This window comes from Notamacropus eugenii, chromosome 1 (assembly GCF_028372415.1).
Source record: "Notamacropus eugenii isolate mMacEug1 chromosome 1, mMacEug1.pri_v2, whole genome shotgun sequence".
NCBI classification, from domain to species: domain Eukaryota; kingdom Metazoa; phylum Chordata; class Mammalia; order Diprotodontia; family Macropodidae; genus Notamacropus; species Notamacropus eugenii.
Window position 1 is genome coordinate 251,975,048 of NC_092872.1, and position 27,313 is coordinate 252,002,360.

General features: G+C 39.2%; 1 protein-coding gene across 4 annotated transcripts in view; it reads right to left on the bottom strand.

Annotated features, from left to right (window-relative positions):
- The window catches only part of GRID1 (glutamate ionotropic receptor delta type subunit 1), a 1,146,328-nt gene that overhangs the window by 310,816 nt on the left and 808,199 nt on the right, over window positions 1-27,313 (bottom strand). For all 4 annotated transcript variants that reach the window (XM_072628547.1, XM_072628546.1, XM_072628545.1 and 1 more), the window contains one exon: window positions 1,422-1,475. In XM_072628547.1, the coding sequence (XP_072484648.1) occupies window positions 1,422-1,475 (54 nt within the window). The remainder of the gene's footprint in view (window positions 1-1,421; window positions 1,476-27,313) is intronic.

Below are 27,313 nucleotides of genomic sequence, written 5' to 3' on the forward strand. Positions count from 1 at the left end.
AAGAAGAAATGGGAAAAGAAAAAAGGACAAGATAAAAGAAGAGAAGGAAAGGGAAAGAGAGAGATAAAGGAAGGGAGAGAAAGAGGGAGCAGGAGAGACAGGAAGATGGAAATAGATGAGAGTGGGAAAACAAGGGAAAGAATGATAGAAAAGACAAGAAGTGGAGAGAAAAAGGGATGAAGAGAGAGAAGGGAAGGGAGAAGAAAGGAAAGCAGAGGGGATGAGGGATAGAAAGAGATGGATGAGATAAGAAAGATAAAAGTAAAAGGAGAAGGGAAGTGGGAAAGGAAAAGAAAGAAATAGAGACTTAGGAAAAGACATAAAGGGAAAGGAAGAGATCAGAGGCAAAAATTCCTGGCGTTCAAAACATATCTCCACCTCCTTATAGCTTAGTAGCAATTGTGAGAATTGTAAGAGTTGTGCCAGGAATTCTGTGGGGGTCCCTCCACAACCTGAATGAAACATCAAAAAACAAAACCCAGCCTCAAGTCTGTGACTTAGGGTGTCTCTGAGAACAAAGAGAATTCTGTTCTTTGGGGTCCTGGGGAGAAGCTGATGGAACTCAGACCATCAGACCATCAGACATCAGACGATTAGGAGACTGCAAGTGCTTCTATGAAGTTCTTCACTAAAGGGAAGGATGGATGCAATGTTCCTTCTGTTAATTACAATGTTGGATACTATAAAAGTTCCACAAGGTAATTGATAGTTACTTTAAATGTCTATGACAGGTTGAGATAAAATGAGCACCTAATACGATGCGGATTTATGTAGGAAAGCTCTGAAAAGTAAGCCCAGGAAGCAAACTGTTACCTGATACTATCTGCCCAATTATTAGAATAAACCAATGAATTCTTTTCAACTATTTTAGCCTGAGCTAATGGAGAACAATGCATCATAAAAGAATGAATTACCTCCATAATAAACATGGTTTCTCATGGAATGAAGCTATTAGAAATTGATCATTTAATTTAGGAGTTGCTGAAAATCTCAGCTCTACAGAAGACAGGCAAGGAATAAAAATACATACTAGAGTCTGATATCAATTAATATCAAACCTACATCCAAAGTTCTCAGCTACTGTCACTGATTGCCAAAGAGAATCACAGATCCTGGAAATTCTGACCATAGCACTACTTGGATGTGGTTAGGATCCCCGTCCCCTCAAAATACATATTCAACAAATATACACATATACACACAAATACATATGCACATACATGTTCATATGTACATACTATCAACTGTAGTTTAATATGGAGGAAACACACAACACGACTTTCAGTTGTTCACTCCCATTATTACAGGGCCCATGTTTGAGAGTCTGGGTCCTGATGCAAGCAAAAAAAATATGCTGAGGGTTAAATGGGAAAAATAGAAGTAGGCCCAGGCTAACGATGCCCATCCAAGAACTCCCTTACCTCATTAACAAACACCCAGTGACTATCCTTAGAAGCCAGGTTGGTTTCCACAGCCTGTAGAAAAAGAAAGAAGGAAAAGGTGGTGAATAAACAAGACATGCTGGGGAGGATACACCTAATTGCTGCTTGGGGTTCACTTTATCACCAACACTCTGGAAGATTTTGTACATGAGAAGTCTATTGTCTCCCAGGGCTAGTGCTGCTACTTTTAGTCAAGTGGGCATTATGTTTCAATATAACCATGTGACTTACTATCATTCTGCCCAGGTAGTTTGGACCCCAAAATCAAGATGGAAATTCTTTGCTACCTATTTTTGAATCACATAGAAAAGACCAGCTTATTCAAGGTTCCCAGGGTATCAGAATCATTTAAAACTGGCAAGGATCTCAGAGGCCATTGGCCTCCCTCAGTTACAGATGAGAAAACTGGGGCTCAGGGAATCAAAGTGATTTGCTTAAAGTAACACAGGAAGTACACATCAGAGAATATAATCACCACTCCCATAACCCCAGAGACAGGGTTCTTTACATGGTACCATGGTAAAAGAATGCATAATTCCATAATACCATGGTAGCATGTATAATGGTAATTTAAATGGGAAGATCTTTCCCATTCATTAATAGGCCTGGGTCACATGGAAGTCTGAGTCATATATGGCCTGTGGTGGGAGGAGTTTCCTGAATGAATAGAACAGGAAGACTAGAATAAGAAGAGGTGGAACTAGAGCAGAGCTGAGAGGAAGTTAGTCAGAGAGCAATCAGAGCTGAGCAGGATACAGGCAAGCAGGTAGCTGGCTAGCAGGAAGGAGAGAGTTTGTTTGTGATTTTGCTTAGGGGAGCCTCTCTGTTGGAAGGCTTGATAATGTGTATAGACTTCTTGGTTACTATGATGGATTTCTTTGTTACTATGATGGATTCGGCTTTCTGGTGTCTGAATAAATGTTTTGGCTTTGTCTTCCATGTGGAGAGTCTGTTGCATTTCATGATTCAGAATTGTGTGGGGATATTCACGGCTACCTTAGGTACTGTGAATATCATATTGGCACTACACCATGGTAGAGGAAATCACTGTCCTGCCAGGGATCCAGGAATTGATGAATCCTTCTCATGTCTCATGTGCTATCTCAGTGTTAAAAGTTTCATCTTAAATGTCATGACAACCTTAAAAATAGGAACTGGCTCCTCAAAATATTATAGGTGATCCAAATTTTTCTTCCTATTTAGCCACTACTCTTTTTCCCTGTTATCTAAAACTAGTTCAACCTCTGTTCTACAAACAGACCTGAGTCACATGGATACTGCCAGAAAGCAAGAACAAAAATAAAAGCAAAAATAAGTTTTGTGAGGGATGGACAAAAAAAGACAAAGAGAAAATGTTACTTATCATTATATTTAACATAACAGTTTCTAGACTCCTGGAAGATGGATAAGGATATATTTGTCTTACAGAGAGTTCATTGTTCCCCATGCAAGCATGTGATCCTAGACTAAGGAAGGTCTTACCTTCCTATCTTGAGTTTGTCTTATTGCAAGCACATTAGCTTCTTTTTTAATTATTAATTTTATAGGATAATTTGTTGTTTCATTGCTACTGATACTTTGATATCATCTTCATTTCTCAACTTATTTTTCCTTTCCTTTGCCTAAACAACCACCTCTTATAAAAAAAGGAAGAAAAAAAGATAAGGGAAAAAAAAGAAAAATAAATCAGTTAAAGTAACCAACAGAACCACTAAATCTATCATAATATGAATTGAATTCTTTAGTTTGTTTTTTTATCTAGTTGCCCCCACCCACCTTTATTTGTAACGAAAAGAGAGCATAATGATTCTGAGAATTTCATTTCCTCATCTGTCCAGTTCAACATCCAACCCCATATAAACAAAATTGCCAGAAAGAAATATTCACCTCTCCAATGGAGGTAAAGGATACCCCTCCTACATTTCTAGATAGTCAGGGCCTTTACAGACAAGCATTGCGTGAAAAAAACAAGCAAACACAATGACATTTCTCCAAGAGTGGGCCAAGGATTTCTAAGTTGGGAAGACAGATGACTGACGGTATTATTCCTCACTGACCAAGAGAACCAAGTCAATAATGTAAACAAAGGTCAATTGGTTGACAAACATTCATAATGCCAAGCACTATGCTAAACACTGGAGGCACAAAGAAAAGCAAAAGGTAATCCCTACTCTTACATTCAGTCTAATGAGGAAGACAACATATAAATACCTAGGTAGAAAAAAAAGTGTTGGACCAGATAAAAGGAACCCAGGAATACCTGGGGTCTGTAATGCATATCTCTCTCTCCTTTGCCTTGAAGGATTTTTTACCTTCTTTCAAAACAAAGATCAGGCCCTACCTCCTATCCAAGACCTGCCCTCCATGCACTACATTATTAGCACACAGTCCCTAATGAAATGATTTTAAGTGACTTTGAACATACTTTCATTTACTTCTTCTTGTTACATACACACATACACACACACATACACTCATACATACAAACACATACACACCACACTCCCTGAAGGAAGGAATTCTTTAACTTTCTTTTTTTATCCTTAGTATGTACTCCAGTTCTTTGCATTTTGTGTTCCTGCCTCTCATTAGGATCCCAACATGACATAGTATTTCTAGATCTCAGTTTTCTCATCTTTGAAATGGTTTTAGTAATGTTTATTAGGCTTGCCTCCTCAAACGAGTAGATACAGATAGAAGTGAAGCTTCCCTCTCCACCACCACCATTACTACTGTTCTCAATAGCAAAAGTAAAGGATAAAACTAAATTCCTCTTTTGTTTAGTCCTTGTTGTTTACGCTTTTCCCATCTCCAGATTTCTTCCTGCAGGACTGCTTACATTTCTGAACCTTATTTCCTCTATGAGATCTGAGTAACCACTCTTCCTCCCTGCCTCCTTGGGTAAGCCTCTTGCCAGGAAAAACAAAGTGTGAGCTCCAAATCAAATCCTCCCTCTTCTCCCTCCTCCCACGTCTGTTAGGGAAGGAAATCCAAGGCCTTCTTTTTCCATGAATTGAAAAGAAAATAAGCTTCTAGAGAACAAAATGTGGTATGTGAAGCCCATGCAGAGCTCAGTAATGTGACCATGAGCCACAGGGCATCGATTGAAGAAGCCAGGGGCTTCATCCTGCCTCAATCATCAAATCAATCCTTAGCCTCAAGGACTACACCAGCACCACCCTGAAACTCTGTTTTCCTTCTGATTCTTTATCCTTTCAAGCTTCTCTCAGACCCATCAAAGTAGCAAAAAAGAAAACAAGAGATGTCCCTCAATAGGGATTTGTGAAATATAATGAGTCACTGAGCCCAGCTGGGATCCTACTTGTTTGCATTTGTAAGTTTCTTATCCTAAAAGTCACAGTCCCAATTTTGCTAAAACCAAGAGCAGAAATCAGGGCGATGGCCCAGTTTCTGAAGGAAGTTGTGGTCTCCAGTTTGCTTGGGGGTGGGGACATGGGGAGGGTTAAGAATAGTTATGTGGCTGATATTAATTAAAAGGTGTCAGAGCACCCAATGGAAGGGAAAATAACTTCTGTTGGTCTCTCAGGTACTACTAAGAGAAGGTAGCCATCACTCTCCCTGGAATGAATGTCCATCTGACAACTGAAGCTATATCTTGGGTCCTAATTGCTTTCACACTCATATGTGGGTTAAGGATAGAAAGACTCTGTCCACACAACCCCATGAAATAAGTAACCAACATCAGTGTCCTATTTCCTTACACAAATGATATGTCTGGGTAATTTGTTAAGCTTTTTTTTCCCTACAAGGAGACAAATAGCTTTGGGTTCTCAGGTTCCCAGAGGGCATAGCTCCTTTAGCATCTGGAATAATCAAGAAGTGTTAGAAGCTACTGTAACTTGTACAAAGAGAATACTTATAACAGTTAAAGAGAATCTGCCAGTTCCAATGGAAGACCACTAAACGGTAATAACCCAGTGGGAAATGCCACTTCCAGGATTTCCCTGTTAAAAACCCTATGTACTTGGAGCTTCTAGTACAGTGTGTCCCTTTTTCTTGAATGACATTTGTTACATTTGAAGCTGATTCACACTAAGCCCTGCTCTTTCCTTACCACTAACTCTAAACCAGCAACCTCCTCCTCCCATGCCTTCTGTGTTCTCATCTTGATCCACAGAGCGGTGAAAATGCTAAGTCCCTTACATGAAAGGTCATAAGGTCTTCCTCCCTTCATTTTCCACAGAGTGGAGTAGAGTCCCAGTCGGGATAAAGGAAAATGTATTGCCTTCAATAGTCACCAGAATAGGGCAGAAAACCTCAGCGCTTTTTCCTGTTTCCCAGACCAGATAGTAATAGTGGGTATTATTTACTCGGTGGGTAAGTGAGACATTCAATATCAACATGAAGCTACCTGGCATCTTGTCTGAGTAGGAGTGAGTGCTACTTCAGTTATGTGTCCCACTATCAAATTTTCAGGACAAGCACCCTTGTAATTCATTTTCCTCTTCTAAAGCTTAAACTTGGTAGTTATTTATTACTATCTCCCAGAGCAAAAGAATGACAGTTGAGTCATGAGGAACAAATAATGACCTGCGGATGACTAATTTGTGCAAATTATATGGTGCCAAATCATTTTTAAAGTGGAGGAAAGAAAAGTGCCACTTTTTCTAAGGACTTCCTGACATCCTCTATCACCATTCCCTCCACGTACATATATACTATGTATTCACTTCATGTATATTATGAATATATTTCTACATATGATATCATTTCATTCATTGGAATGTAGGCTCCTTGAGGGGAGAGAGTATTTCACTTTTACCTCTGTCTCCCCTGAATTTAGCACAGTGCTTGTCATGTAGTAATTAATCAGTAATTGTTGGCTGACTGTCCTACATAGGACTGGGAGGCAGAAGACTGATTAAATTCAAAAAAGCCTTTCAAATGGACATGTCACGTTCCTTTCCATCCTTCCTAGGATTCTCTAAAATGTTCTGATCACAAGACAGCAGGGTATAGTGTGAACGGCACCATATTTGTCATCATAGGTCTTACATTCAAATTTTAGCTCAGCTATTTCTAATCTATATAACAAACAAGTCTTTGAATTGTTTTGGATCTCATTTCCCTCATTTATTAGGTGAAATGTTTAGATTAGAAGATATCTAATGCCCCTTCCTCCTCTAGGGCCTTGGCTACATTACTTAATTTCTCTGAGACTCCATTTCCTCATCTGTAAATTAAGGTGATTGGACAGGATGACTTCTAAAATATTTTCCCATTCCAAATCTGATTCTCTGACCATTCCAAATTTTAATGATGTCCTCTATGATTCCTTCCCCCTCTAAATCTAGGCCCCTATAATATTTCCAAATTCCAGTACTATGATATTGGGAAAGTTACATCACCCCCACTTTACTGTGCCGTTATGACCCTTGCCAAATCCTTAGCACTGATATGAATGTCCACTTGTGTCTTTAAATAATTTCACAAAGAAAAAATATATAACCTTGAAGAGAGAGTAACAGGAAAAGTTTTCAGTAACCTCATGAGACATCAAAGGATCCAGCACATATTCCCTTCTATTGATGTGCAGGTAGGCAACATTAACATGAAGGTAAATAACGAACTTCTGAAAATGGGTTTAACCACAGACATAATGGTATCAGGTCGTTGAGTCTGAGATCAGAATGGAGACTTTGTATTTAACAAGAAAATTAAAAAAGTCTGTGCATATGCCTATTCACAAAGATGGAGTCTTAGACTAGGGACTCTATGCCTGTCCCTCATGGGAAGAGTTGTTCCTTCTTCCCCAGTTCAAAACACGTTAGAGAAGGCTAACCTAAAGAAATGTCATATTTTATTGTAGACCAAGCTACATAGAGTTAAGGAGATACATGTCAAGAATTGTCTGTGCCTAGGGCATAGTGAGAGAGATGAGAGAAGACAGCATTAGACTAGGTTCTTAATCTGTCCCTATGGCAGGCTGGAGAATTCTGTGAACTCCTTCTTAGATTAATGTTTTGAAATATATGAAACAAAATACATTGGATTACAATAGATATTGGAAGATGCTGGCACAGGACCACTCAGCATGGTGTGCCCACATCAGAGAAGATGCTGTACTCTATGAGCAAAGCAGAATTGAGACAGCTCAAAGGAAACACAGGATGCACAGATTTGGAGTATCCACCCCAAATGTTCCCATGGACTATTTGTGCCTAACCTGTGGTAGAGTATTCCAATATCATATAGGTATTATCAGCCACAGTTGGACACATTGAAACTTGACTCTAGCATAGAGATGCCATTTTGGTCCTCTTTGAGAATGAAGGGCGATGACCAACTAAGCAACCATCAACCAATTATATTAGTTTGGTTTTATTTTTAAGTTCATGGACATCAGGTTAAAAACTCCTGCTTTGGGGTGACCACTCTAGGATATTTGGCCCAAAGAGAAACCAAATGAACTTGCTCTTATTTGTGATAATAAATTAGTGATAAATTAGTGACAATAAATTAGTATGACCAAGAGTATGAAGATGATAACATGGTGGATCCTACTGTCTTGAGGCACTTAACAGGCTGAAAAAGAGAATACTGGGAATACAAATTCTAGGAAAGACCTAAAATGAGACAATCTAGTTAAACTTCGTGTCTCTTCTTAGAATTAAATTATGTTAGTCCCATATCCAACAATTTGCCCTTTTGAACCGCAGAGAAGCAGACTAACCAGTCTGCCCCAATGAAGATATCCCAGTGGCTTCCATGTCTCTCAGGTCTTCTAATCAAACACTTCAGAGTATCAAAAAGAAAGCCTCAAAGCAAATTGGAGTAGGTCCGTCAGCGTTCCTTCCACTCTCAAAGCAGTGCTACTCTCCTTAATTTGCTAAGTTATTATAAAGCTGAGACCCATTATCTCATTTGCATTTCTCACACATGTGCCTCTTTCATTTATCTTTGAGTCAGGGAATAGAAAATAGGGAAGCAACAAAATAACCACAATAAGAGGGAAAAACTAGGCAAAACAGCCCTCCATATGGAAGCCTTCCAACAGCATCATTAAGGATCTATTTTACAAAGTGCAAATACCACCTAATTTTTATGTATGTACTAATTGTCAGGCACTTTTACTGGGTCCTCTTTACACTGGCAACATGAGATAATGAAGGGTTGTCTGCAATTAGCATCTTTTCAACAACCCCAACTCTTACGTTAAGTAACAATCTCTCAAAGAGCTTGACTTTTGGCATTTTCCCAATGAAAGATATTGAGTTGACTTCAAAGACCTACTGTTGCTTTGGCAAAAACATACTATTTAAGAACAATTCCCTTTGTCTAACATTGCCCCTTTGAAAACATGAAGAATTGTATGTTCCTCCATTAGCAAAGATCTGGAATATTTAGCTAGGAAATCATAGGATTTAGAGTTGGAAGGACCTTAAATATCATTTAGTCCAATTCTCTTATTTTCTAAAAGATTACATTTCACCACCAGTAGAATAAGTGACTCACCCTGAATCATCATTTCAACTCCAAACCATTGACATCACTTTCCAAATGTCATATCACAGTGATGGAATAGTCATTCAAGGAGCACTAATTAAGAACATATTAAGAAGGTGGGGGAGTGGAACAAGTGCTGGCTCTGAATTAGAGGATCTCAATTCAAATTCAGTATCTACTCCTTATTACCTGTATGATTTTGGTCCAGTCTCTTTATCCTACTAGGCTATGGTATGATCATTTGTAAAATGGCTTTGGGAGGAGGGGTAGGCTGAAGTAGTGGGTGTCTGAAATCCCTCTCAGCTCTAACTCTACGATCCATCTTTATAAAAGGTGAGGGGTGGAGGGGAAAGAATGGAACAGTTCCTGCCTTCAAAAAACTTACAATCTATTTGGAAATAAAGTTACTAGACAGAAACACTGAGCACATTTTGGAGGAATGGAAATAGCTCTAATTGTCAAAGAGAAAATGTTTATAGTTGTAGATAGCACATGAGCTGAGCCTGGAGGGAAGCTAGGGGTAAAAGTAAGGCAGACATGTGCTTGCTCCAGGTGTAGGGAACCATCTGTGTGGATTAATAAGCACCACAGCAGGGCCATGTCAGGTTGTAGATTAGCAGATCATAAGAAGCAACCATCAATGGGGTCAAGGAATTCAAGGAAAGAAAATGGCAGCGAGTGGAGTTAGGAGAAGAAAGAAAATGTGAAGAGACTGAAGGTCATGATCATGACAAGGTGAGATTTTGAAGAATTTGGGCAGAAGGGGAGACAGAAGGATAGGAGGTTATGATCGTAGAAAGGAATCTCAAAATTTTGCATCATGGACGCAAACAACTTAGAAGTGGAGGTAAGATGAAAAGTGTGCCTGCACGGTAGTGAGGATAGGACCCTGGATTGAATTCAGGAGGAACTAAGTCCAAATCACATCTCTGATGTTTACTAGCTATGCTGTTTATTGCTGTTGTTTAATCATGTCTAACTCTTTGTAACCCCTGGACCATAGCATGCCAACACTATTCATGGTGTTCTTAGCAAAGATACTGGAGTGGTTTGCCATTTCTTTCTCTTTTGGATTAAGGCAAATAGAGATTACATGACTTGCCTAGGGTCAGAAGCTAGTAAGTATCTGAGTCTGTATTTGAACTCAGATCTTCCTGACTCCAGGCCCAACATTCTCTCCACTGAGCCATCCAGATGCCTTCTATTAACTGTGTGACCCTCAGCAAAACACTTAACCTCTCTAATGCTAAATTTGCTAAACTGTAACATGTCAGGGATGAAATCATGCTGTCTAAGATCCCTTCCAGCTCTAAATCTATGACTTTGGACTATCTTTATGTATGACTGAGGTAGAATAAAGGTACATACATTTACAAAAGTTAAGGAAGCTGGTGAATTGGGAAGTTGGGACTTTTAAGAAGGCATCAACCTAGATGTTCAAGCTTCTAAGTAACAGATTAAGAATTAGGATGAAAGGGAAGATTGTGAGTGAGATATTGAAGTACTTTAGAAATGAGGCAGGATTTCTTGAAGGTTAACAGATGACAACTGTAAGGATCCAAAAGGTATGGTGGAGACTGATGCTCATTAGAATTATGTTCAAGTCAACTAGCAAAACATGTCAGGAGAAAGGAAGAAGCATCCAAAATGGACAAGGAAGTATCAGAAAATCGTAGAAGAGAAAGGCAGTTATAAACTTATTAGAGGAGAACAAGAAGAAACTGAAGAATTCAAATGAGAATTTCTTGAATGCTTTCATTTTAAACTGGGAGAAACTTTAACTGAACTGATTTCCATTAAAACTAAAGGCGTCACCTACCATGGGTAGAGGTGGCACAGCTTAGGGTAAGAAGATCTGGGATTGGAATCAGGAGAGACCTAGGTTTATATACTTTCTCTGAAATTCACTAACCATGTCACCATCAGTCAAATCATGTTAACTGCTCTGAGTTCTGATTTACTAATCTGTAAGATGACCATTATAATTCCTAGACCACCTATCTCACAGAACTGTCCTGAGAACATGAGAGCATGCACATAAAATCCCCTGTAAACCTTACAGCATTATATAAATGTCTGCTATCATTACAATGATCACACTGGGACACTAAAAGTTTGAGGTAGAAAAGCATGGGATATGTAAATACAGAAAATAACTGTCAATCAATATCTATTAGCATTTATTTTGTGCCAAGTGGGACAGCTATGTGGCATAGTGCATAGAGCACCATGCCTGGAGTCAGGAAGATTCATCCTCATGAGTTCCAGTCTGGTCTTAGACACTTACTAGCTCTGTGATCCTGGGCAAGTCACTTCCCACTGTTTGCCTCAGTTTTCTTATCTGTACAATAAGCCATAGAAGGAAAATGCAAACCCCTCCAGCATTTCTGCTAAGAAAATCCCAAATGAGATCATGAAAAGTCCAACAAGGCTGAAAAATGTACTGAACAACAACAACCAAATATGCCAAATACTGTACTAAGTCTATGGATATAATAGGAGACAAAAGATAACCCCTGCCCTCAAGGAACTCACAGTCTAACTGAGAAAGAAAGCAGAGGGAATATCTACCTCCCAAATAAAGACGACTTTGCTCCTAAAGAAGAAGTGAGCATGGCTGGCATTTCTTGCCCTTCAAAAATCACTTTGATCAGACCTTGAATACAGAAAACTGTTCTTTATTTTTCTGTCTTAAGCACCCATCTTGAACTAGCTTCAATGATGATTGTAGCTTCTGGTCACATATGTCTAGTCACTATGACCTAGTGGAATGAAGAATCCTTCTGAATTATCACTTTGGGGTTTAGGGTTCACACTTAAATGATGGAGCTGATTGCTTCAATTTTGCATGTGTAGACCTATCCATAAATCAGTATTGCCTTGAACTTGTTGGTTGAGAGGTAATACACAAGAGACTTTGTATAGTGGGCCAGGTACCTATATACCTGTCCCAGTATGATGTCTCCAACTCTTGTTTCTTCTTGTCTGCATTTGACGGAGGCTATGTGACTTGGAGTCTGAGAAGGCAGGTACAAATTTAGCATCAGATACTTACTAGCTTTTTGACTCTGGGCAAGTTGTTAAACCTTTCTGAGATTCAGTTTGCTTATATATAAAATAAGGGGGTTGAACTCAATGACTTCTAGGCTCCCTCTCTAAATCTATGATCCTAGGGAGAGAAAATAACTAGCACCAGAGCAAAACAGTAGTCCAAGGTTACTTCCCCTCTTTTGTGTCATAGACCTCTTTAACAGTCTAGTAAAGCATATACACCTCTTCTGAGAATTTGATCTTTTAGGTGTATAAAAAAAATACATAGAATTACAAAATAAACAAATGATATTGAAAGCTTATTTTTTAAAAGTCATGAGATTCAAATTGAGAACTCCTGTTCTAAGGTAAACTAGCGGACTATAAAAACTCTGAAGCTGCTAGTCTCACCCCAACCCTTCACCCTCATCAGTACCAACGTGTTCAATCAGAAGCAACAGTGCAGCCTAAATATGAAACGTGAGTCATCTTGTCTCTGGACTTAGTGCTCGAGAAAGAGCACTGTACCAAGTTGACTCTCATAAGCAAAGTGGAGTTGGATTGGATATTATAGAATCAGCCAATTTCCTGGAGCTTCATAAGGAGACCAGAGATTCATCTATTTCTAATGCTGAAGGCATGAGCATCCCCTAATTAAATAGCTTTTCACTTCTTTCCACTCTTAACCATGAGCAAGGACTCACATGAGGACCCTAGTAGGGTACAAAAGCATATTGATATTTCTCAAAGTGCATCCATGTTCTGTTCATGTGGAGGGGCTCAGAGAAAGAAAAAAGGTGAAGGAGAAAAACATACAAATGGGAGATGTTATGACCTTTGTACGATGATTGAAACATAATAGAATTCCACATGTTTTCCCCACAAGGAGTTTGATGAGTTCTTCATTTTGTGTCAAAGGTTGAGTTTCCTGATATAAACCCAAGGATATTGGCTTTAGTATATTTCATAGTAACAAGGTGGCAACCTTTTCACTGACCTGGTCAATAAAATGGCATTTTAAAAGATATTAAAGGAACCCAGGGGAGAAGAAATTCATTGTTAAAAATTGCCTGCTATTGGTTCCCATCTCAGAACAGTCTGTATGTTCTTTCTGAAGGAGAGAAAAGAATAGGACAGGGACTGAATTATTTATTTAAAAACCCAATAGATCATGACAATATTCAAGTCTATCATTAGCCCCTCTTCCTCTCACTCATTCTCTGTTTGTCAAGTTTGAGAAAAATAACCCCTTCAAAGTGCTCTCATAGCCAGGCTTGGCAGAACTCCTTGCTCAGGGAGTCTGTGGGATAAAGATTCATTACAGATCCTTCGTGGATCCTTCCCCTAGCACAGGAGCAGGCTTCAGAGTTCTGAAGAAAGTGCAATCGGTAGTAATAAAATGTGAAACTGCATTACCTGTGGACAATTTATGGGCAAACATTAATATCAGCAGAAAATGGAATGGAGTCAGCTCCTGGACATGATCAATTTAATAAGATCAACTGAGAGGATTAGAAAAGCAGGCTGTGTGGACAGATATCAACTAATGGATACTTGAGTTTCAATCAATGGTCTCTAATTTCCTCATCACCTGCAGGATATTTCTCCCAGATAGGATCCTTTTTGTTATCTTTTGCCCATTTGTGCTTATGTGTTTAAAAGAGAGGGGGCAAAGAACCTGAGTTGTTATCTTTCCATCGACAGAAGGAAAAAGTTATTTCCAGTTCTTTATCAACACTGGGCAGAAACATGTGTCCCTTTCTGAAGGCTGGAATAAATGCTAAAAGAAAATTAGCTCTGAATTTGGTCACATCCTGGTCTAATTCAGCAAGTCCTCCATCCAGCATGTCCACTAGGCTGTGAACAACCTCACATCTTGTTTTTCTCTGGAAAGAACAGGGGCATAGCCTTCCAGGTGGCAGAAAGCCAGAATCGGTGCCTTCTCGTACAGCATGAAGGTTAGCTTTTTCTGCTTGTGATTTCCAGATGCAAGCAAATGAATGAAAATCCACTCCTAACTTTTTGTTTTCCTCTATTGAATTCCCTAAAACTATTTTTGTCATGAGGGAATAAGATATAATGGAAAGAATGATGAATTTAGAATCAGAAAACAGGCTTGAATCTCAGTTCTGTTGCTAATTACCTATGTGACCTTGGACAAGTTCGTTATTTTCTCTAAATTTTATTTTCTGACTTGGAAAATGATAGAGTAGAATGAGACGAACTCTGTGGGATCTACTAGTTCTCTATGAGTTTTTCCACTATAGAGTATTTACGTGAAACCTGCAGAATATCACACTATACAAAATATCTTGCATATTATCTTTCAATCAACAAGTTTAAGGCAATACTTAATTATGTCTAGGCCTACACAGGCAAAATTGAAGCAATCACCTCTATCATTCAGACGTAAACCTGAACCTCCTACCCTATAATTTCGGAGGATTTTTCATTCTATTAAGCCATAGTGAGGTAGGTAATGTCTACAAGAATGGACTATACCACCTAAATTGCCATGTAGAAAACATGGACCATTGATGGCTGGTAGCACAAGAAGGTCTTGGTCTGGGACCTATCATAATCATCTATGATGAAGTTGTAAAAATGTGAAGCTTGCCTTCAATGCCCTGTTCTTTGTCACTTATTATTCACTTACTGCTCTGTGAACCCAATGAGCACATATTAAACTAGTAGAAACACTATTCCAGGCATTCATACTGCTCTAGCCCTACCCCATGCTGCCCATTCGGGCCTTTACCAATGAGTTTTATCCTTGAGCATTGTTCAAGTGTTCAAGATGCCCTCTTTCCCATATCAACATATCTAAACTGATATATTTTCATCCAGTTACTAGAGTAATATCTGAGAAACTAGGTTCCACAGCAGGATTCAGCTAGGCCTGAGTTCAAATTTGACCTCAGATACCTCAGATAATTACCAGCTATATGACAATGGACAAGTCACTTAACCTTTTGGTTCAGTTTCCTCATCTGTAAAATAGTAGTAATATTAGCACCTATCTCCTAGGGTAGCTGTGAGGAGAAAAAGTGATAATAATTATGTCACTTAGTATAGTGCCTGGCACCTACTAAGTACCATGAAAATGTCAACTTTTGTTGCTGTTGCAACTACTTCACAGAATTAAAGAAACATAGGGTACTGAAGTTGGAAAGGACCTTGGGGGTTTTCTAGTTCAACCCATTCCTGACAACATATTTCTTCTGTAACACTCCTAACAAATAATCATTTGAGGAATGAATGAATAAATGACAAAGTATTTATTAAATCCTTTCTCGGTGCCAAACAATCTTCTAAGTTCTGGGCATACCAATACAAATGCAGAAATGGTCTTTGGTCTTAAAGAGCTTAAATTTTAATTGGGCAGACAACACACATATGAGACTGGAATGAGGAGGAGGAATTAAGAATAGAAAGCTGGAAGGAAAGAGTAGACCCACAGTGGAAGACTGATCAGCTATATTCAGGAAAAATGGCAGAGTTGATTTTCTTGATCATGGTTTATGATTTCATTGATCACAGAGAGAAAGGGTATGGTGGGAGCAAGGGGAGATTGCAAGTGGAAGGAAAAGATTCCTAGAGGCAATGAAAGACATGGCAGGAAAGGAGAAATTAATGGAAGCATGGTTTGTTCTTTCCTGCAATAATGCTGTGAGAGAAAAGGTCACTAATCAGGAGAGTAAGGGATCCTGAAGGGAAGTTCCAGCATGATGTCTGAACCCAGTGAGTGAGAAAGATGTGGAGGAGGTTACTGGAGATAAGGGAGCAGACTTTGCTGGAAGGATACCTGTGAAGAGACAATTCACCTCTTCTGAGGTAGCTCATTCAACTTTGGGTCAGCTCTCATAGGATCACTGTTTACAAAGCTACAAGAGATCTCAGGGGTAATCCATGCCCACCACTCTCATTTTTAAAATGAGGTAACTGAGGCCCACAAAGGTTAATGACAAGGTTATACAAGTAGGAAAAAGCAGAATCATAATTTAAACTGGTCCTTTGATTCTATATGTGATACTTTCCATTCTAATTATCAGAATTTAAAAAAAAACCATAAATTGAATCTAACTCTCCCTAACTACAACTTCATCCTCATTACCCCTAGTTCTTCCTTCTGAAGACTTTAATTAAGTCTGTTAGGTGGAAGAAGTAATAGCTTTCATGGTCCCCTAAATATCTTCTTCTCCAAGCTAAATATTCTCAGTACCTTTAATCATGACTCATATGGCATGGCCTCAAATTCCTTCTTATCCTGGTCACTGTTCCTTGAATATCTGTGGCTTATTAATACCCTTTCTTAACTATGGTACGCAGAACTGAACACAGTATTCTGAAATTTGTCTCTTCAGAGATACTAGGAATTAACATGGAGGCAAACATGACTGATAACTATTTCATATGCAGTCCTAGCCATGTTTGTCCACTTCAGTGATTAAACCAAGAAATTACTCAGGATTAAGCCAAAGCCTTTAAGGATTCCTTGTGGATACTCTCTTCACCAATCCGGATTCCACCTTCCCATCCCTCTTGTTCCTTGGTACTTGGTCTTCCATGAATGTTGTGGCTGGAAAGAAGTCACTGCTTGGTAACAACTTTTTAGTGATGAAGTAAGGTGGTCCTTGCATGACAGACATAGGTAATGTATGATCAGAACAGTATTTGAAGCCTATTCAAGTAGATAACACCTGCCATAACTGATCTTGTCCTGGAAAAGTTTCATGCAAATTCAGAAATACATCCTGAAAAACCATGGTAAAGAATGTTAGTTTGACTTGGTGGTAGAACTCAAGTGATTGAAATTCTGAAATTCCCCCATTAGACAGATCAAAAGGTAGGTGGTATGGGCATTGTAACTGGGGAAATCCAGAGAAGCTACAGAGAAAAAATGAAATGCATTGCAAGTAAATGTTCAGTCTTTCATTTTTTATTACATGGGCAGGGTGAGTTATGAAACACATTTAGCTGGGTTATTCAAGGAAATAATAAAAGGTGACTTTCGCTTGTAAGAATTTGTGTCAGACTGGCCACAACCTTAGTTCCTTTGGTCATTGTTGCCCTATTTTTAAAAAAAAACTGATCCATGTAAGGGAATCTCCAGCAAATTCAGTTAGTCTTCAGGGTGCAGGAAAAGGTACAACTATTAATGTATGAGTATATCAGAAAATCTCCCATAGTGTGGAAGGGGTCGCAGGAGGCCCATGATTTTACCCACCCAGGTATCTTGTGTCCTGTGGCTATGTTTTGGGCCTCCACTTATAGCCCCTGGAAAAGTAGGAAATATTCACCAGTCAAGTGAGTCTGATATATTTTCTCTCATATACAGCTATATTGTGCAAATCTACTTGTTCTATGATTTTCCTCCATCTCTTTCATGGTATTGTAAGAGCCCCTAGATGGACCAGAAGAGAGGCAACATTTGAGGCCATTGTGATTTAAATTCTCCAGCCCAGATGACCAGCCATATGTCAGAGTGCCCCTACCGACAAGGACTTTAAATATCACATCCCAGCAAGGCTTCGAGGGTGACTGTACAAGTGGATGTTTTGATTAGAAATGTCGACATTCAAGGTTAATATCAAAGCTATTTTAAATCAGTATTGAGCAAGCAACTCATCAGCACAGCTCCAATTTCTTTCTTAAATCTAAATTGTTTTTAGAAGATTAAGGTGTTTTACTTCTTTTCAAAGCAATAATGCTGAACATAACAATTCTTCAGAGGCTGATAAGAGCTGCCGGGTACAATCTGTATTCTATTTTTTGTGAACCTGACATTTTGAAGAACAAAATAGAAAGGAAATATCTTCATTTATTTTTCCCCAAATTTCCCCTACTCCATTGAGTACTGGAGGAGAGATTCCTAGATCTATCTTACATTAGGGATTATAGGAAGAGCTGCCCCTGACTCTGAGCCCTAGCATGTCATCATGGGTGTCTAAGCACCCAGAATAGTCAAGGAATAATTACCTTTCATCCCCAGGGCTTAGCTTCAGACAAGTCAGTAGTGACCCAGTGAGGCTGGTGATGAATTGAGTTACAGAGTGTGTTAGTTGCTGGGGGGTGGAGAAGTGGAGATGGCAGGCAAATTGCCTCCCTCAAAAAAAAACATCGCCTCCTCTCAATTTTTGAATGTATGCATGCATAACACATATGCTAACATACACGCAAACAAATGCACACAAACACATTATTTTTTAAGATCTTAGAGAAAGCTTTTCTGACAAAAAAATGTAGAAAATAAAATAAAATAGTAGAGGAAAGAAAAGGAGGAAAGGAGGAAGAAAGGAAGGAAAGAAGGAAGACAGGAAGGAGAGACAAAAACATTTATCATGAACCTACTATGTGTCAGGCACTGTGCTAAATAATTTACATGTATTATCTCATTTAATCCTCACAACAATCCTGGGCAGTAGGTGCTGTTATTATCCTCATGAGGAAACTTGAGGAAACTGAAGCAAACAGGTTAAGGGACTTGCCCAAGGTCACACAACTCACGTGTCTGAAGCTGTATTTGGCCTCAAGTTTTTCTGACTCTCAGACCAGCACTCAATTTATTTCACCACACAGCTACCTCAAGGAATAGAACCAAAAAAGGGACAAGGTGAGTCAAATATGAAGTGAGAATACCTAAAAAAAAATTACTGTTGAGTGGAATGTACTAGGAGTAAAAGAAAGGGAGAGATAGAATGTAGCAAATCACCTCACATAAAAGAGGCAAGAAAGAGCTTTTTATGAAGGAGGGGAAGAGGGGGGAGACGAAAGGGAGTAAGTGAGTCTTACTCTCATGAGATTTGGCTTAAGGAGGAAATAACACACCCTCAACTGGATGTGGAAATCTATTTTACCCTACAGGAAGGCTGGGAGGAAGGAGATAGGAAAGGGAAGGTAACAGAAGGGACAGCAAACTGGGGAAAGGGATAATCAGAAGCAAACACTATTGTGGGAGGACAGGTCAAGGGAGAGAATGGAATAAATGGAGGGCAGGATAGGACAGAAGGAAATATGGTTACTCTTTGCAACATAACTATTATGGAAGTGTTTTGCATGGCTACACTTGTGTGACCTATATTGCTTGTTTTCTCAATGAGAGTGGGTGGGTATGGAGGAAGTGAGATATGGAACTCAAAGTTTTAATAATGAATGTTAAAAATTGTTTTTGCATGCAACTGGGAAATAAGATGTACAGGCAATGGGGTATGGAAATCTATTTTGCCATACAGGAAAATAGAGGGGAGGGAGATGAAAGAAGGGTGTTCATAGAAGAGAGGACACACTGAAGGAAGGGGTAGATGGGGTGCATGCTGTCCTGCGATGGGGTGGGGAGAGATGGGGAGAAATTTTTGAATTCAAATTCTTGTGGAAGTGAATGTTAGAAACTGAAAAATAAATAAATAAATAATAAATGATAAATAAATAATAAATGATAAATAAATAAATAAATTATATTTTTTTAAAAAAGAATAGAACCCAAAGAAGAGAAAACATTCATGTTCTTAACACAACTATGATGTTGTGCAATGATTTTTTTTCTTTTACTTTTTCTTTACCCTGAATGATATACCTAGAAAAGAGTTTAGTATCTCCTTGTTTCTTGAATGACCAGCGTTACCCCAAGTAGAAATGGAAGCCACTATTAGAAACTGTAGCTTCCATTGAGGTTAATCCATAGTAGAGATGGACTGTTAGTAAAACAGTCTCCTAATCCTTTGAGATTCCTTAGCAGAAAAGATTCCTGGGTGGAGTAGGACATTTTCCTGGGACAGCAATAGAACAGGGGGGTATCATTTTTCTTCCACTGTGGCTTGTCATTAGAGTATCATAGGACAACAGATCCAGAGCCGTGTGTGTTTATCCTTCATTGCCAAAGACCAAGCCATCAGAGAAATGATGACATGACTTGCACTTGACTTTGTTTTGAGTGAGGGAGGGCTGTGCAGGTCACCAGCCTCACTTCTCCTCCAGAGCCATCTGAATGCAGTGACCAGATATTCATCAGGATGACTGGAGATGACTCAGGATGAGGCAGTTGGGGTTAAGTGACTTGCCCAAGGTCACACAGCTAGTGAGTGTCAAGTGTCTGAGGTGAGATTTGAACTCAGGTCCTCCTGACTCCTGCACTGGTGCTCTATCCACTGTACCACCTAGGTGCCCCAAATGATCCAGAGCTAGACAGGAAATTAAGGTCATTTATTCCAACCACCTCATTTTAGAGATGAGGAAAATGAAAGGCATAGAAGTCATAAGACCTACCAAAGGTCATGTACGTACCAAGCATCAGAGAAAGGTTGTTGTTATAGGTCTTCTTACCCCAGAATCTGTGTTTCTTCCACTCTACCATCACCATACAGGTGGCATGTCAGGGTAGCCACGCTGAGCCCCCAAAACCGGAAGTGAACATTATCCCCAACCTCCTTGGTACCTAGCTTCCCTCACCCCACTCCCCCATTTTCTGTATTTGGACATAGGGATTGAGAACATATCATGGGGGACATTGATGGGATTCCCTAAGAGGCAGGTCATGTCACTTCTTCTCCCAACACAACTCTGAAAGTACTGTTTTCAGTACTTTCTTCCTTACCACAAGGCCAGGAGACCCAAACCAAGGCTTACATAGGGAGAACACTAGGGACGGGCAGGCATGTGGGATCCTGAGGCCCTTCCACCCTCTCTTATCAAAAGAATTAATACCAGTTTCTAGAGCAATTAATTGTAAGTCAGCTCTTAATAAGATACACTTTGACAAAAGACTGGGAAATCTCAGCCCCAATTCAAACAGGATGAAATGCAACAGTTTAAGTAATTCTGAGCATTTGCTCAGTTATTCAATCAACAATCACTTATTGAAGGCCTATCATGTGCTAGGCACCATATCAGCACTGTGGATTCAAATACCAAGAATAGAAAATACTTGCCATCATGGAGAACCCATTTTAACAAGATCTAGTTCTAGTAACATGCAGCTACCGAGAAACTCGCACTACCAATGTTCAACCCAGAAGAGCAAATAAAAGAAATGAATAACAGCAAACTGGACTTGTCCACCAGAGAGCAACTAACAAACCATGGACTGACCTGCTCTTCCATTTCTCTACCCTTCCTCCCCTCCCACACCTCCACATATAGTTATACTAAATTAACAAGTGTTGATTGAGTATTCATTAGATGATCAGTTTTCTGCTGTGTTCTATAGGGAATATGGAAGGAAATCTTGATCTTTGCCCTCAAGAATCTAGTTATTTAATTATGAAAAGAGTTCTAGGTCAAATCAGGCAATTCAAGAACCTTCAGTAGCTCCCATGTAGTCTTGTTGCTGTTCAGTCATTTTTCAGCTGTGTCCAACTCTTTGCAACTCCATTTGGGTTTTCTTGGTAAAATTGTTGAATAGTTTCAACTGTGTCTGTCTCTTTTGATGCCTTTGGGGGGGAGGGGTTTCTTGGCTAAGATCCTGGAGTGGCTTGCCATTTCCTTCTCATTTTACAGATAAGGAAACTAAGGCAAATAGGGTTTAGTGACCTACCCAGGGTCACACAGCTGCCAAGTGTCTGGGGCTAGATTCTTCTGAGTCTGAGTCCTCCTGGCCCCAGCACTTGAAATCTATCTTTTTCACCACTTAGCTGCCCTATAACCTCTAGGATAAAATATGGTCTCCTTATCTTTGAACAATCCACCCCCAGTGTCGTTTTCTAGATCCATTTCCTTTCACTCAATGTTACAGTCACATGAGACCTCATTGCTGTTTTCTGAAGCCAGGCTCCTATGACCTATATAGTGCTGCCTGTCCTGCATGCCTAGAATGCACTCTGTCTTTATCTCCTTCTCTTGAAACCCCTAACTTCATTTAAGCCTTAGCTCTGGGGTCATTTCCTATAGATTCCTATAAACTAAGGATTCTTAACCTTTTTGGTGTCAGAGACTCCTCAGAATAATACTTTTAAATGAATGAAATAAAGACCATAGGATTATAAAGAAAACCATTTATATTCAAATAAAGATGTATTTTCCCCTCAAGCTCATAGATTCCCCAAAATCTATTCATGCACCCCTGGGAGTTGGTGGACTTCATATTAATAATCTTTTCCCTCATAGAATCATTTGTTGTTTAGTTGTATCTGAGTGTTTGCAATCCCTTTTGGGATTTTCTTGGTGAAGATGCTAGAGTGGTTTGCCATTTCCTTCCTCAGCTGATTTTATAGATAAGAAGACTGAGGCAAACAGGGTAAAGAGATTTGTCCAAGGTCACACTCAACTAGTAAGTGTCTGAGGTCACATTGGAACTCAGAAAGAGGAAAGAATTTTCCTGATTCCAGGTCTGTCACTCTATCAACAGTACCACCTAGTTGTCCCTCATAGTGCCATCTCCCTACTTAAATTATCATGTATTTCCTTCTTTCTTTACATAAACTATCTTTCCTTTCTTCCTCTCTCCCCAAGAGAATAAGCTACTCAAAACCAAGGACAATTTTCTTTATCTATCTATCTATCTATCTATCTATCTATCTATCTATCTATCTATCTATCTATCTATGTTTTTAAATATCCAGTTCCTATAATGTCTCAAACTTGGTAGATTTGTTTCTTCATTTGTTTTTAAACTCCTGGGTCTCCCAGTCTCACCAAGTCTGGAAGTATGATAGCTATTTGCAGGTGCTAATTAACATAGAAGTTTTCCCACTACTGATCAACATAGAAGATTTCACCTGTTCCATTTTCAGTTTAGGTCAATTCACCCCTTTATAGTCAATCTGGTACCCTCTCACCCAAAGCTGGGGGATTAAGACATAAGTACTAGACTTAGTATCAGACATCTAACCATCTTTGGCCCTACTGAACCTAATCAACCCACCAACCTCTGTCTACTCTGTAACAGAGATTATAGGAGTGAGCCACCAGCCCTGTCATAATAAATGTTTAATACATATTTATCAAATTGAATCAAATAGTCCTGACTTATTGAGGGATGGGGTCAATATTCTTAACCTGTGATTTCATTATGACTGGGAAATACAAGTGTGGAGACTCCTTACCATCAGAAAATCTTTCATGACATGCTTCTACTATTCCCACATCTGTTATTTTCTTTCTCTGTTTTGGGAACATTTATGTACACCTGACAGCTCCACACTGCAGCTGCTCCCAAGGCAACATGGGGACAATTGATGAAAACTCTAATCCAGCCACCCAGAGAAGGAGGGACACTTTCTGAGTACAGTTGGTTCTCAGTGCTGATCGACAATCATAGGCATATGTCCCTCTGAGGTTATTTTGGGATGTGTATGCTTTGTGAGATGAATCAGACAAGCAAGTAGGATTTCATAGGGAATATTTGATCAAGTCAACAATTCCATTTTGGGCTGACTGTTTTTCAGTGTGCATTGGGGGTGGGGGTGTTGAAGATTCTTATCCTATAGACTCCTTATGGTAGAACAAATTTAAAATGAATTTGCTTCAGGCGATCACAAATGGGGAAATAAAGATGGTGGAGAAGGAAAGGACCAATGTCAGGAAACTCAGGATAGCTGTCATTATATCAAGGAGAGACCCCTTAAAGCTCTGGGATTTCAAATTTTCTGTTCAAAGAAATAGTTCAAACATGAGAGTTCGCTTTGATCATCACATTCCCATGGTACTCAATTCTTTGGAAATGAAGCAAACAAAAGGATTTGATATGTTATCACTCTTTTCTTTACTTATGGACACACCATTTAGCAGAGGCTAGGGAATATGCAGAAGAGGATGACCACATTAGAAAAGGATCTTGCATTATTCCGGAGAGTATAAACTAAAGGAAGTGGGAAGATATTTAAACTATAGAAGACTTGGGGGGACATAACTGCCATATTCAAACATCTGAGGAACTAACCCATGGAAGAAGGAAAAGTTGGCTGCTTTGCCCCAGAAAGCAGAACTAATAGCAGTGAGCATAAGTTGTCTAAAGGTAAATTTTAATTTAATGTAAAGAAAATGTTCCCAAGGATAAGGTTTATATAAAAGCTGAATGGGAAGCTTCAGGAAGGATTCTCCCTTTCTTTAGGTCACCAAGCAGAGGTTGAGCAACCACTTTTTGGTTACGTGATAAAGGGCATTCTCATTTGGCTATGGGTTGGACTGGATGGATGCTAAGATATTTGCATGTCTGAAATTTTTATAACTTCAAGCAATTGCTTAAAAAGTGTTTTTTTTTTAACTCTTACTATTGATTGTATTATCAGATTTTTTTAAAAGATAGAAAAATATATAACATAGTTTTTACACCTTTAACCAGGCTCCTGCCATCTAACTGCAGAAGCAAGACCAACACTTAGAGAGCAATTATGTGCTAAATGGTGAGTTACATTCTATAAATCCCACTGGAGCCTTAGGGATGGTTAGGAATGATTAATGTGGACTGTAATCCTCTGGGAAGGCTTCATGGAGGAAGTGGGATTTCATGGAGAATACAGAAATGGCAAAGTAGAAAGGGGATCATCTTGGTGTCAAGAAATCTGAGATGGAATACTTGCTCTTACAATTATTCCCTTGATGACCTTGGGCAAATCACTTAACCTTTCCCATTTTCTATTTCTTCATCAGTTAGATAGGGATAACAGTACACACATGGCTTATCTCATAGAGTTATTGAAAGGATAGAGTTTTGTAAGCCTGAAAGTGGTTTAGGAAGTTATGAATAAGCCCTAGACTGAATAATTGGCAGGATTTGCATAGTTAAGAGAGAAAAGATCTTCCATTCAGGAGAAATAATAAAGAGGAAAGAATAAATAATCTACAAACAGACCAACCTAAGTGGAATGCAGAGGAGGTGGCATTCATAGAGCACTTTAAAGGCAAAGTTCTATGCCTATATTATTTCATTTGCTCTTCACAACAGTTCTGGGGAATAGGTGGTTTTATTTTTGCCATTTTACAGATGAGAAAACTGAGGCTGAGAAAAGCTAAGTGACTTTCCCAGTGTTATTGAGCTAGTCTTCCTGATGCCAACTTCAGGGTTGTATTTACTGTATCACCCAGCTGCTAAAAGAGTAGGAAATTTTTTCCCCCGTTGATTAATGGTCAGAGGATATGAGCAAGCAGTTTTGAGAAGAAGAAACTAAAACTATCTATAGTTATATGGAAAAAATGCTCTAAATCCCTTTTGATTAGAAAATGCAGGGGGCAGAGCCAAGATGGTGTAGTAACAGCACTGTCTGCTATCGCTCTCCCCACAAACTCAGCCAAATACCTGTAAAAAATTGCTCTAAACAAATTCTGGAGCTGCAGAACCCACAGAATGATGCAATGAAGCAAATCTCCAGCCCAAGATAGCCTGGAAGGTCCCTGGGACCTGTGGTCCATCACACCACACTAGGAGCAGAGCACAGTCCAGAATAGGCCATGCCTGCACAAATGAGACCTGAGTAGGCCTCTGAGGGACGGAATCTCTTGCACCTGTGTCACTTTCCAGACTTCATGACCCTAAAATGCTGAGGACAAATTGGAAGATCAATGGAAAAAGCCTGTGGGAGAGAGAAGTGGTCCAGCCCCAGCCCCAGGGCAACAGAGGTAGGAGGGGGTGGAGGAACCCACTGCAGCCATGGCAGAAGCAGGGGCAGCAGCAGTAGTGACTGTTTCTGGAGCTCTAGACCCACAGATTGTGGAGTTATGCAGCCACTGATAGTATACCTCCCACCCCCACTGGAAGCAGAGATATATCTTGACAAAGAGCTCAAAAGTCAAGTGAATTCCTGAGGAAATGAGCAAAAACTGGAAAAAGAATCAGACTACAAAACCTTACTTTGGTGACAAGGAAGACCAAATCATGCAAAAAGAAAACAACAAAGTCAAAGCTCCTCCATCCAAAGCCTACAAGAAAAATATGAATTGTTCTCAGGCAATGCAAGACCAAGCATTGGTCTCAGGTGATACAAGAGCTCAAAAAGAATTTTGAAAATCAAATAAAAGAAGCACAGTAAACACTGGGAAGAGAAATGAGAGTGATGCAAGAAAATTACAAAAAAAAACCAAGTCAACTGCTTGCTAAGGGAGACCCAAAAAGTGCTGAAGAAAATAACATTTTAAAAAATAGACTAACCCAAATGACAAAAAGCCAGTGAAGAGAAGAATGCCTAAAAAGCATAATTGACCAGATGGAAAAGGAGGTCCAAATGGTCACTGAAGAAAATAATTCCTTAAAGATTACAATGAAGCAGATGGAAGCTAATGACTTTATGAAAAATCAAGAAATTATAAAACAAAGCCAAAGGAATGAAAAAAAAGCAGACAATGTGAAATATCTCATTGGAAAGACAACTGACCTTGAAAATAGATCCAGTGGAGACAATTGAAAAATTATTGGACTACAGAATCAAAAGAAAAGCCTAGACCTCATCTTTCAAGAAATTATCAAGGAAAGCTGCCCTAATATTCTAGAACCAGAGGGTAAAATAAATATTGAAAGAATCCACAAATTGCCTCCTGAAAGACATCCCCAAAGGAAAACTCCTAGGAATATTATAGCCAAATTTCAGAGCTTCCAGGTCAAGGAGAAAATATTGCAAGCATTCAGTAAGAAACAATTCAAGTAGTGTGGAAATACAATCAGGATAACACAAGATCTAGCAGCTTCTACATTAGAGATCACAGGACTTGGAATATGATATTACAAAGGTCAAAGGAGCTAGGATTAAAACCAAGATTCACCTACCCAACAAAACTGAGTATAATACTTCAGGGGAAAAATGGTCATTGAATGAAATAGAGAATTTTCAAGCAATCTTGATGAAAAGACCAGAGCTGAAAAGAAAATTTGACTTTCCAACACAAGAATCAAGAGCATGAAAAGATAAACAGGAAAGGAAAATCGTAAGTGACTTACTAAAGTTAAACTGTTTACATTCCTACATTGAAAGATCATATTTGTAACTCTTGAGACTTTTCTTAGTATTTGGATAGCTGGAGGGATTTTATTCATATAGACAGAGGGCACAGGGTGAGTTGAATAGGAAGGGATGAAATCCAAAAAAAATACACAATTAAAGGGTGAGAGAGGAATATATTGGGAGGAGAAAGGGAGAAACAGAATGGGGCAAATTATCTCTCAAATAAAAGAGGCAAGCAAAAGTTTTTCAATGGGGGAGGGAAGAGGGTGGAGGATATAGGGAAAAAGCAAATCCTACTCTCATCACATTTGACTTAAAGAGAGAATAACATGCACATGCAATTTGCTATGCAAATATGTCTCACATGACAGGAAAGTAAGGGAAAAGAGGATAAGTGTGGGTGGGGTGGAGATGGGGGATGATAGAAGGGAGGGCAAATGGAAGGAGGGGGTAATTAGAAGTAAACACTTTTAATGAGAGAGAATAGAAAAATGGGGGACAGGATAGGAT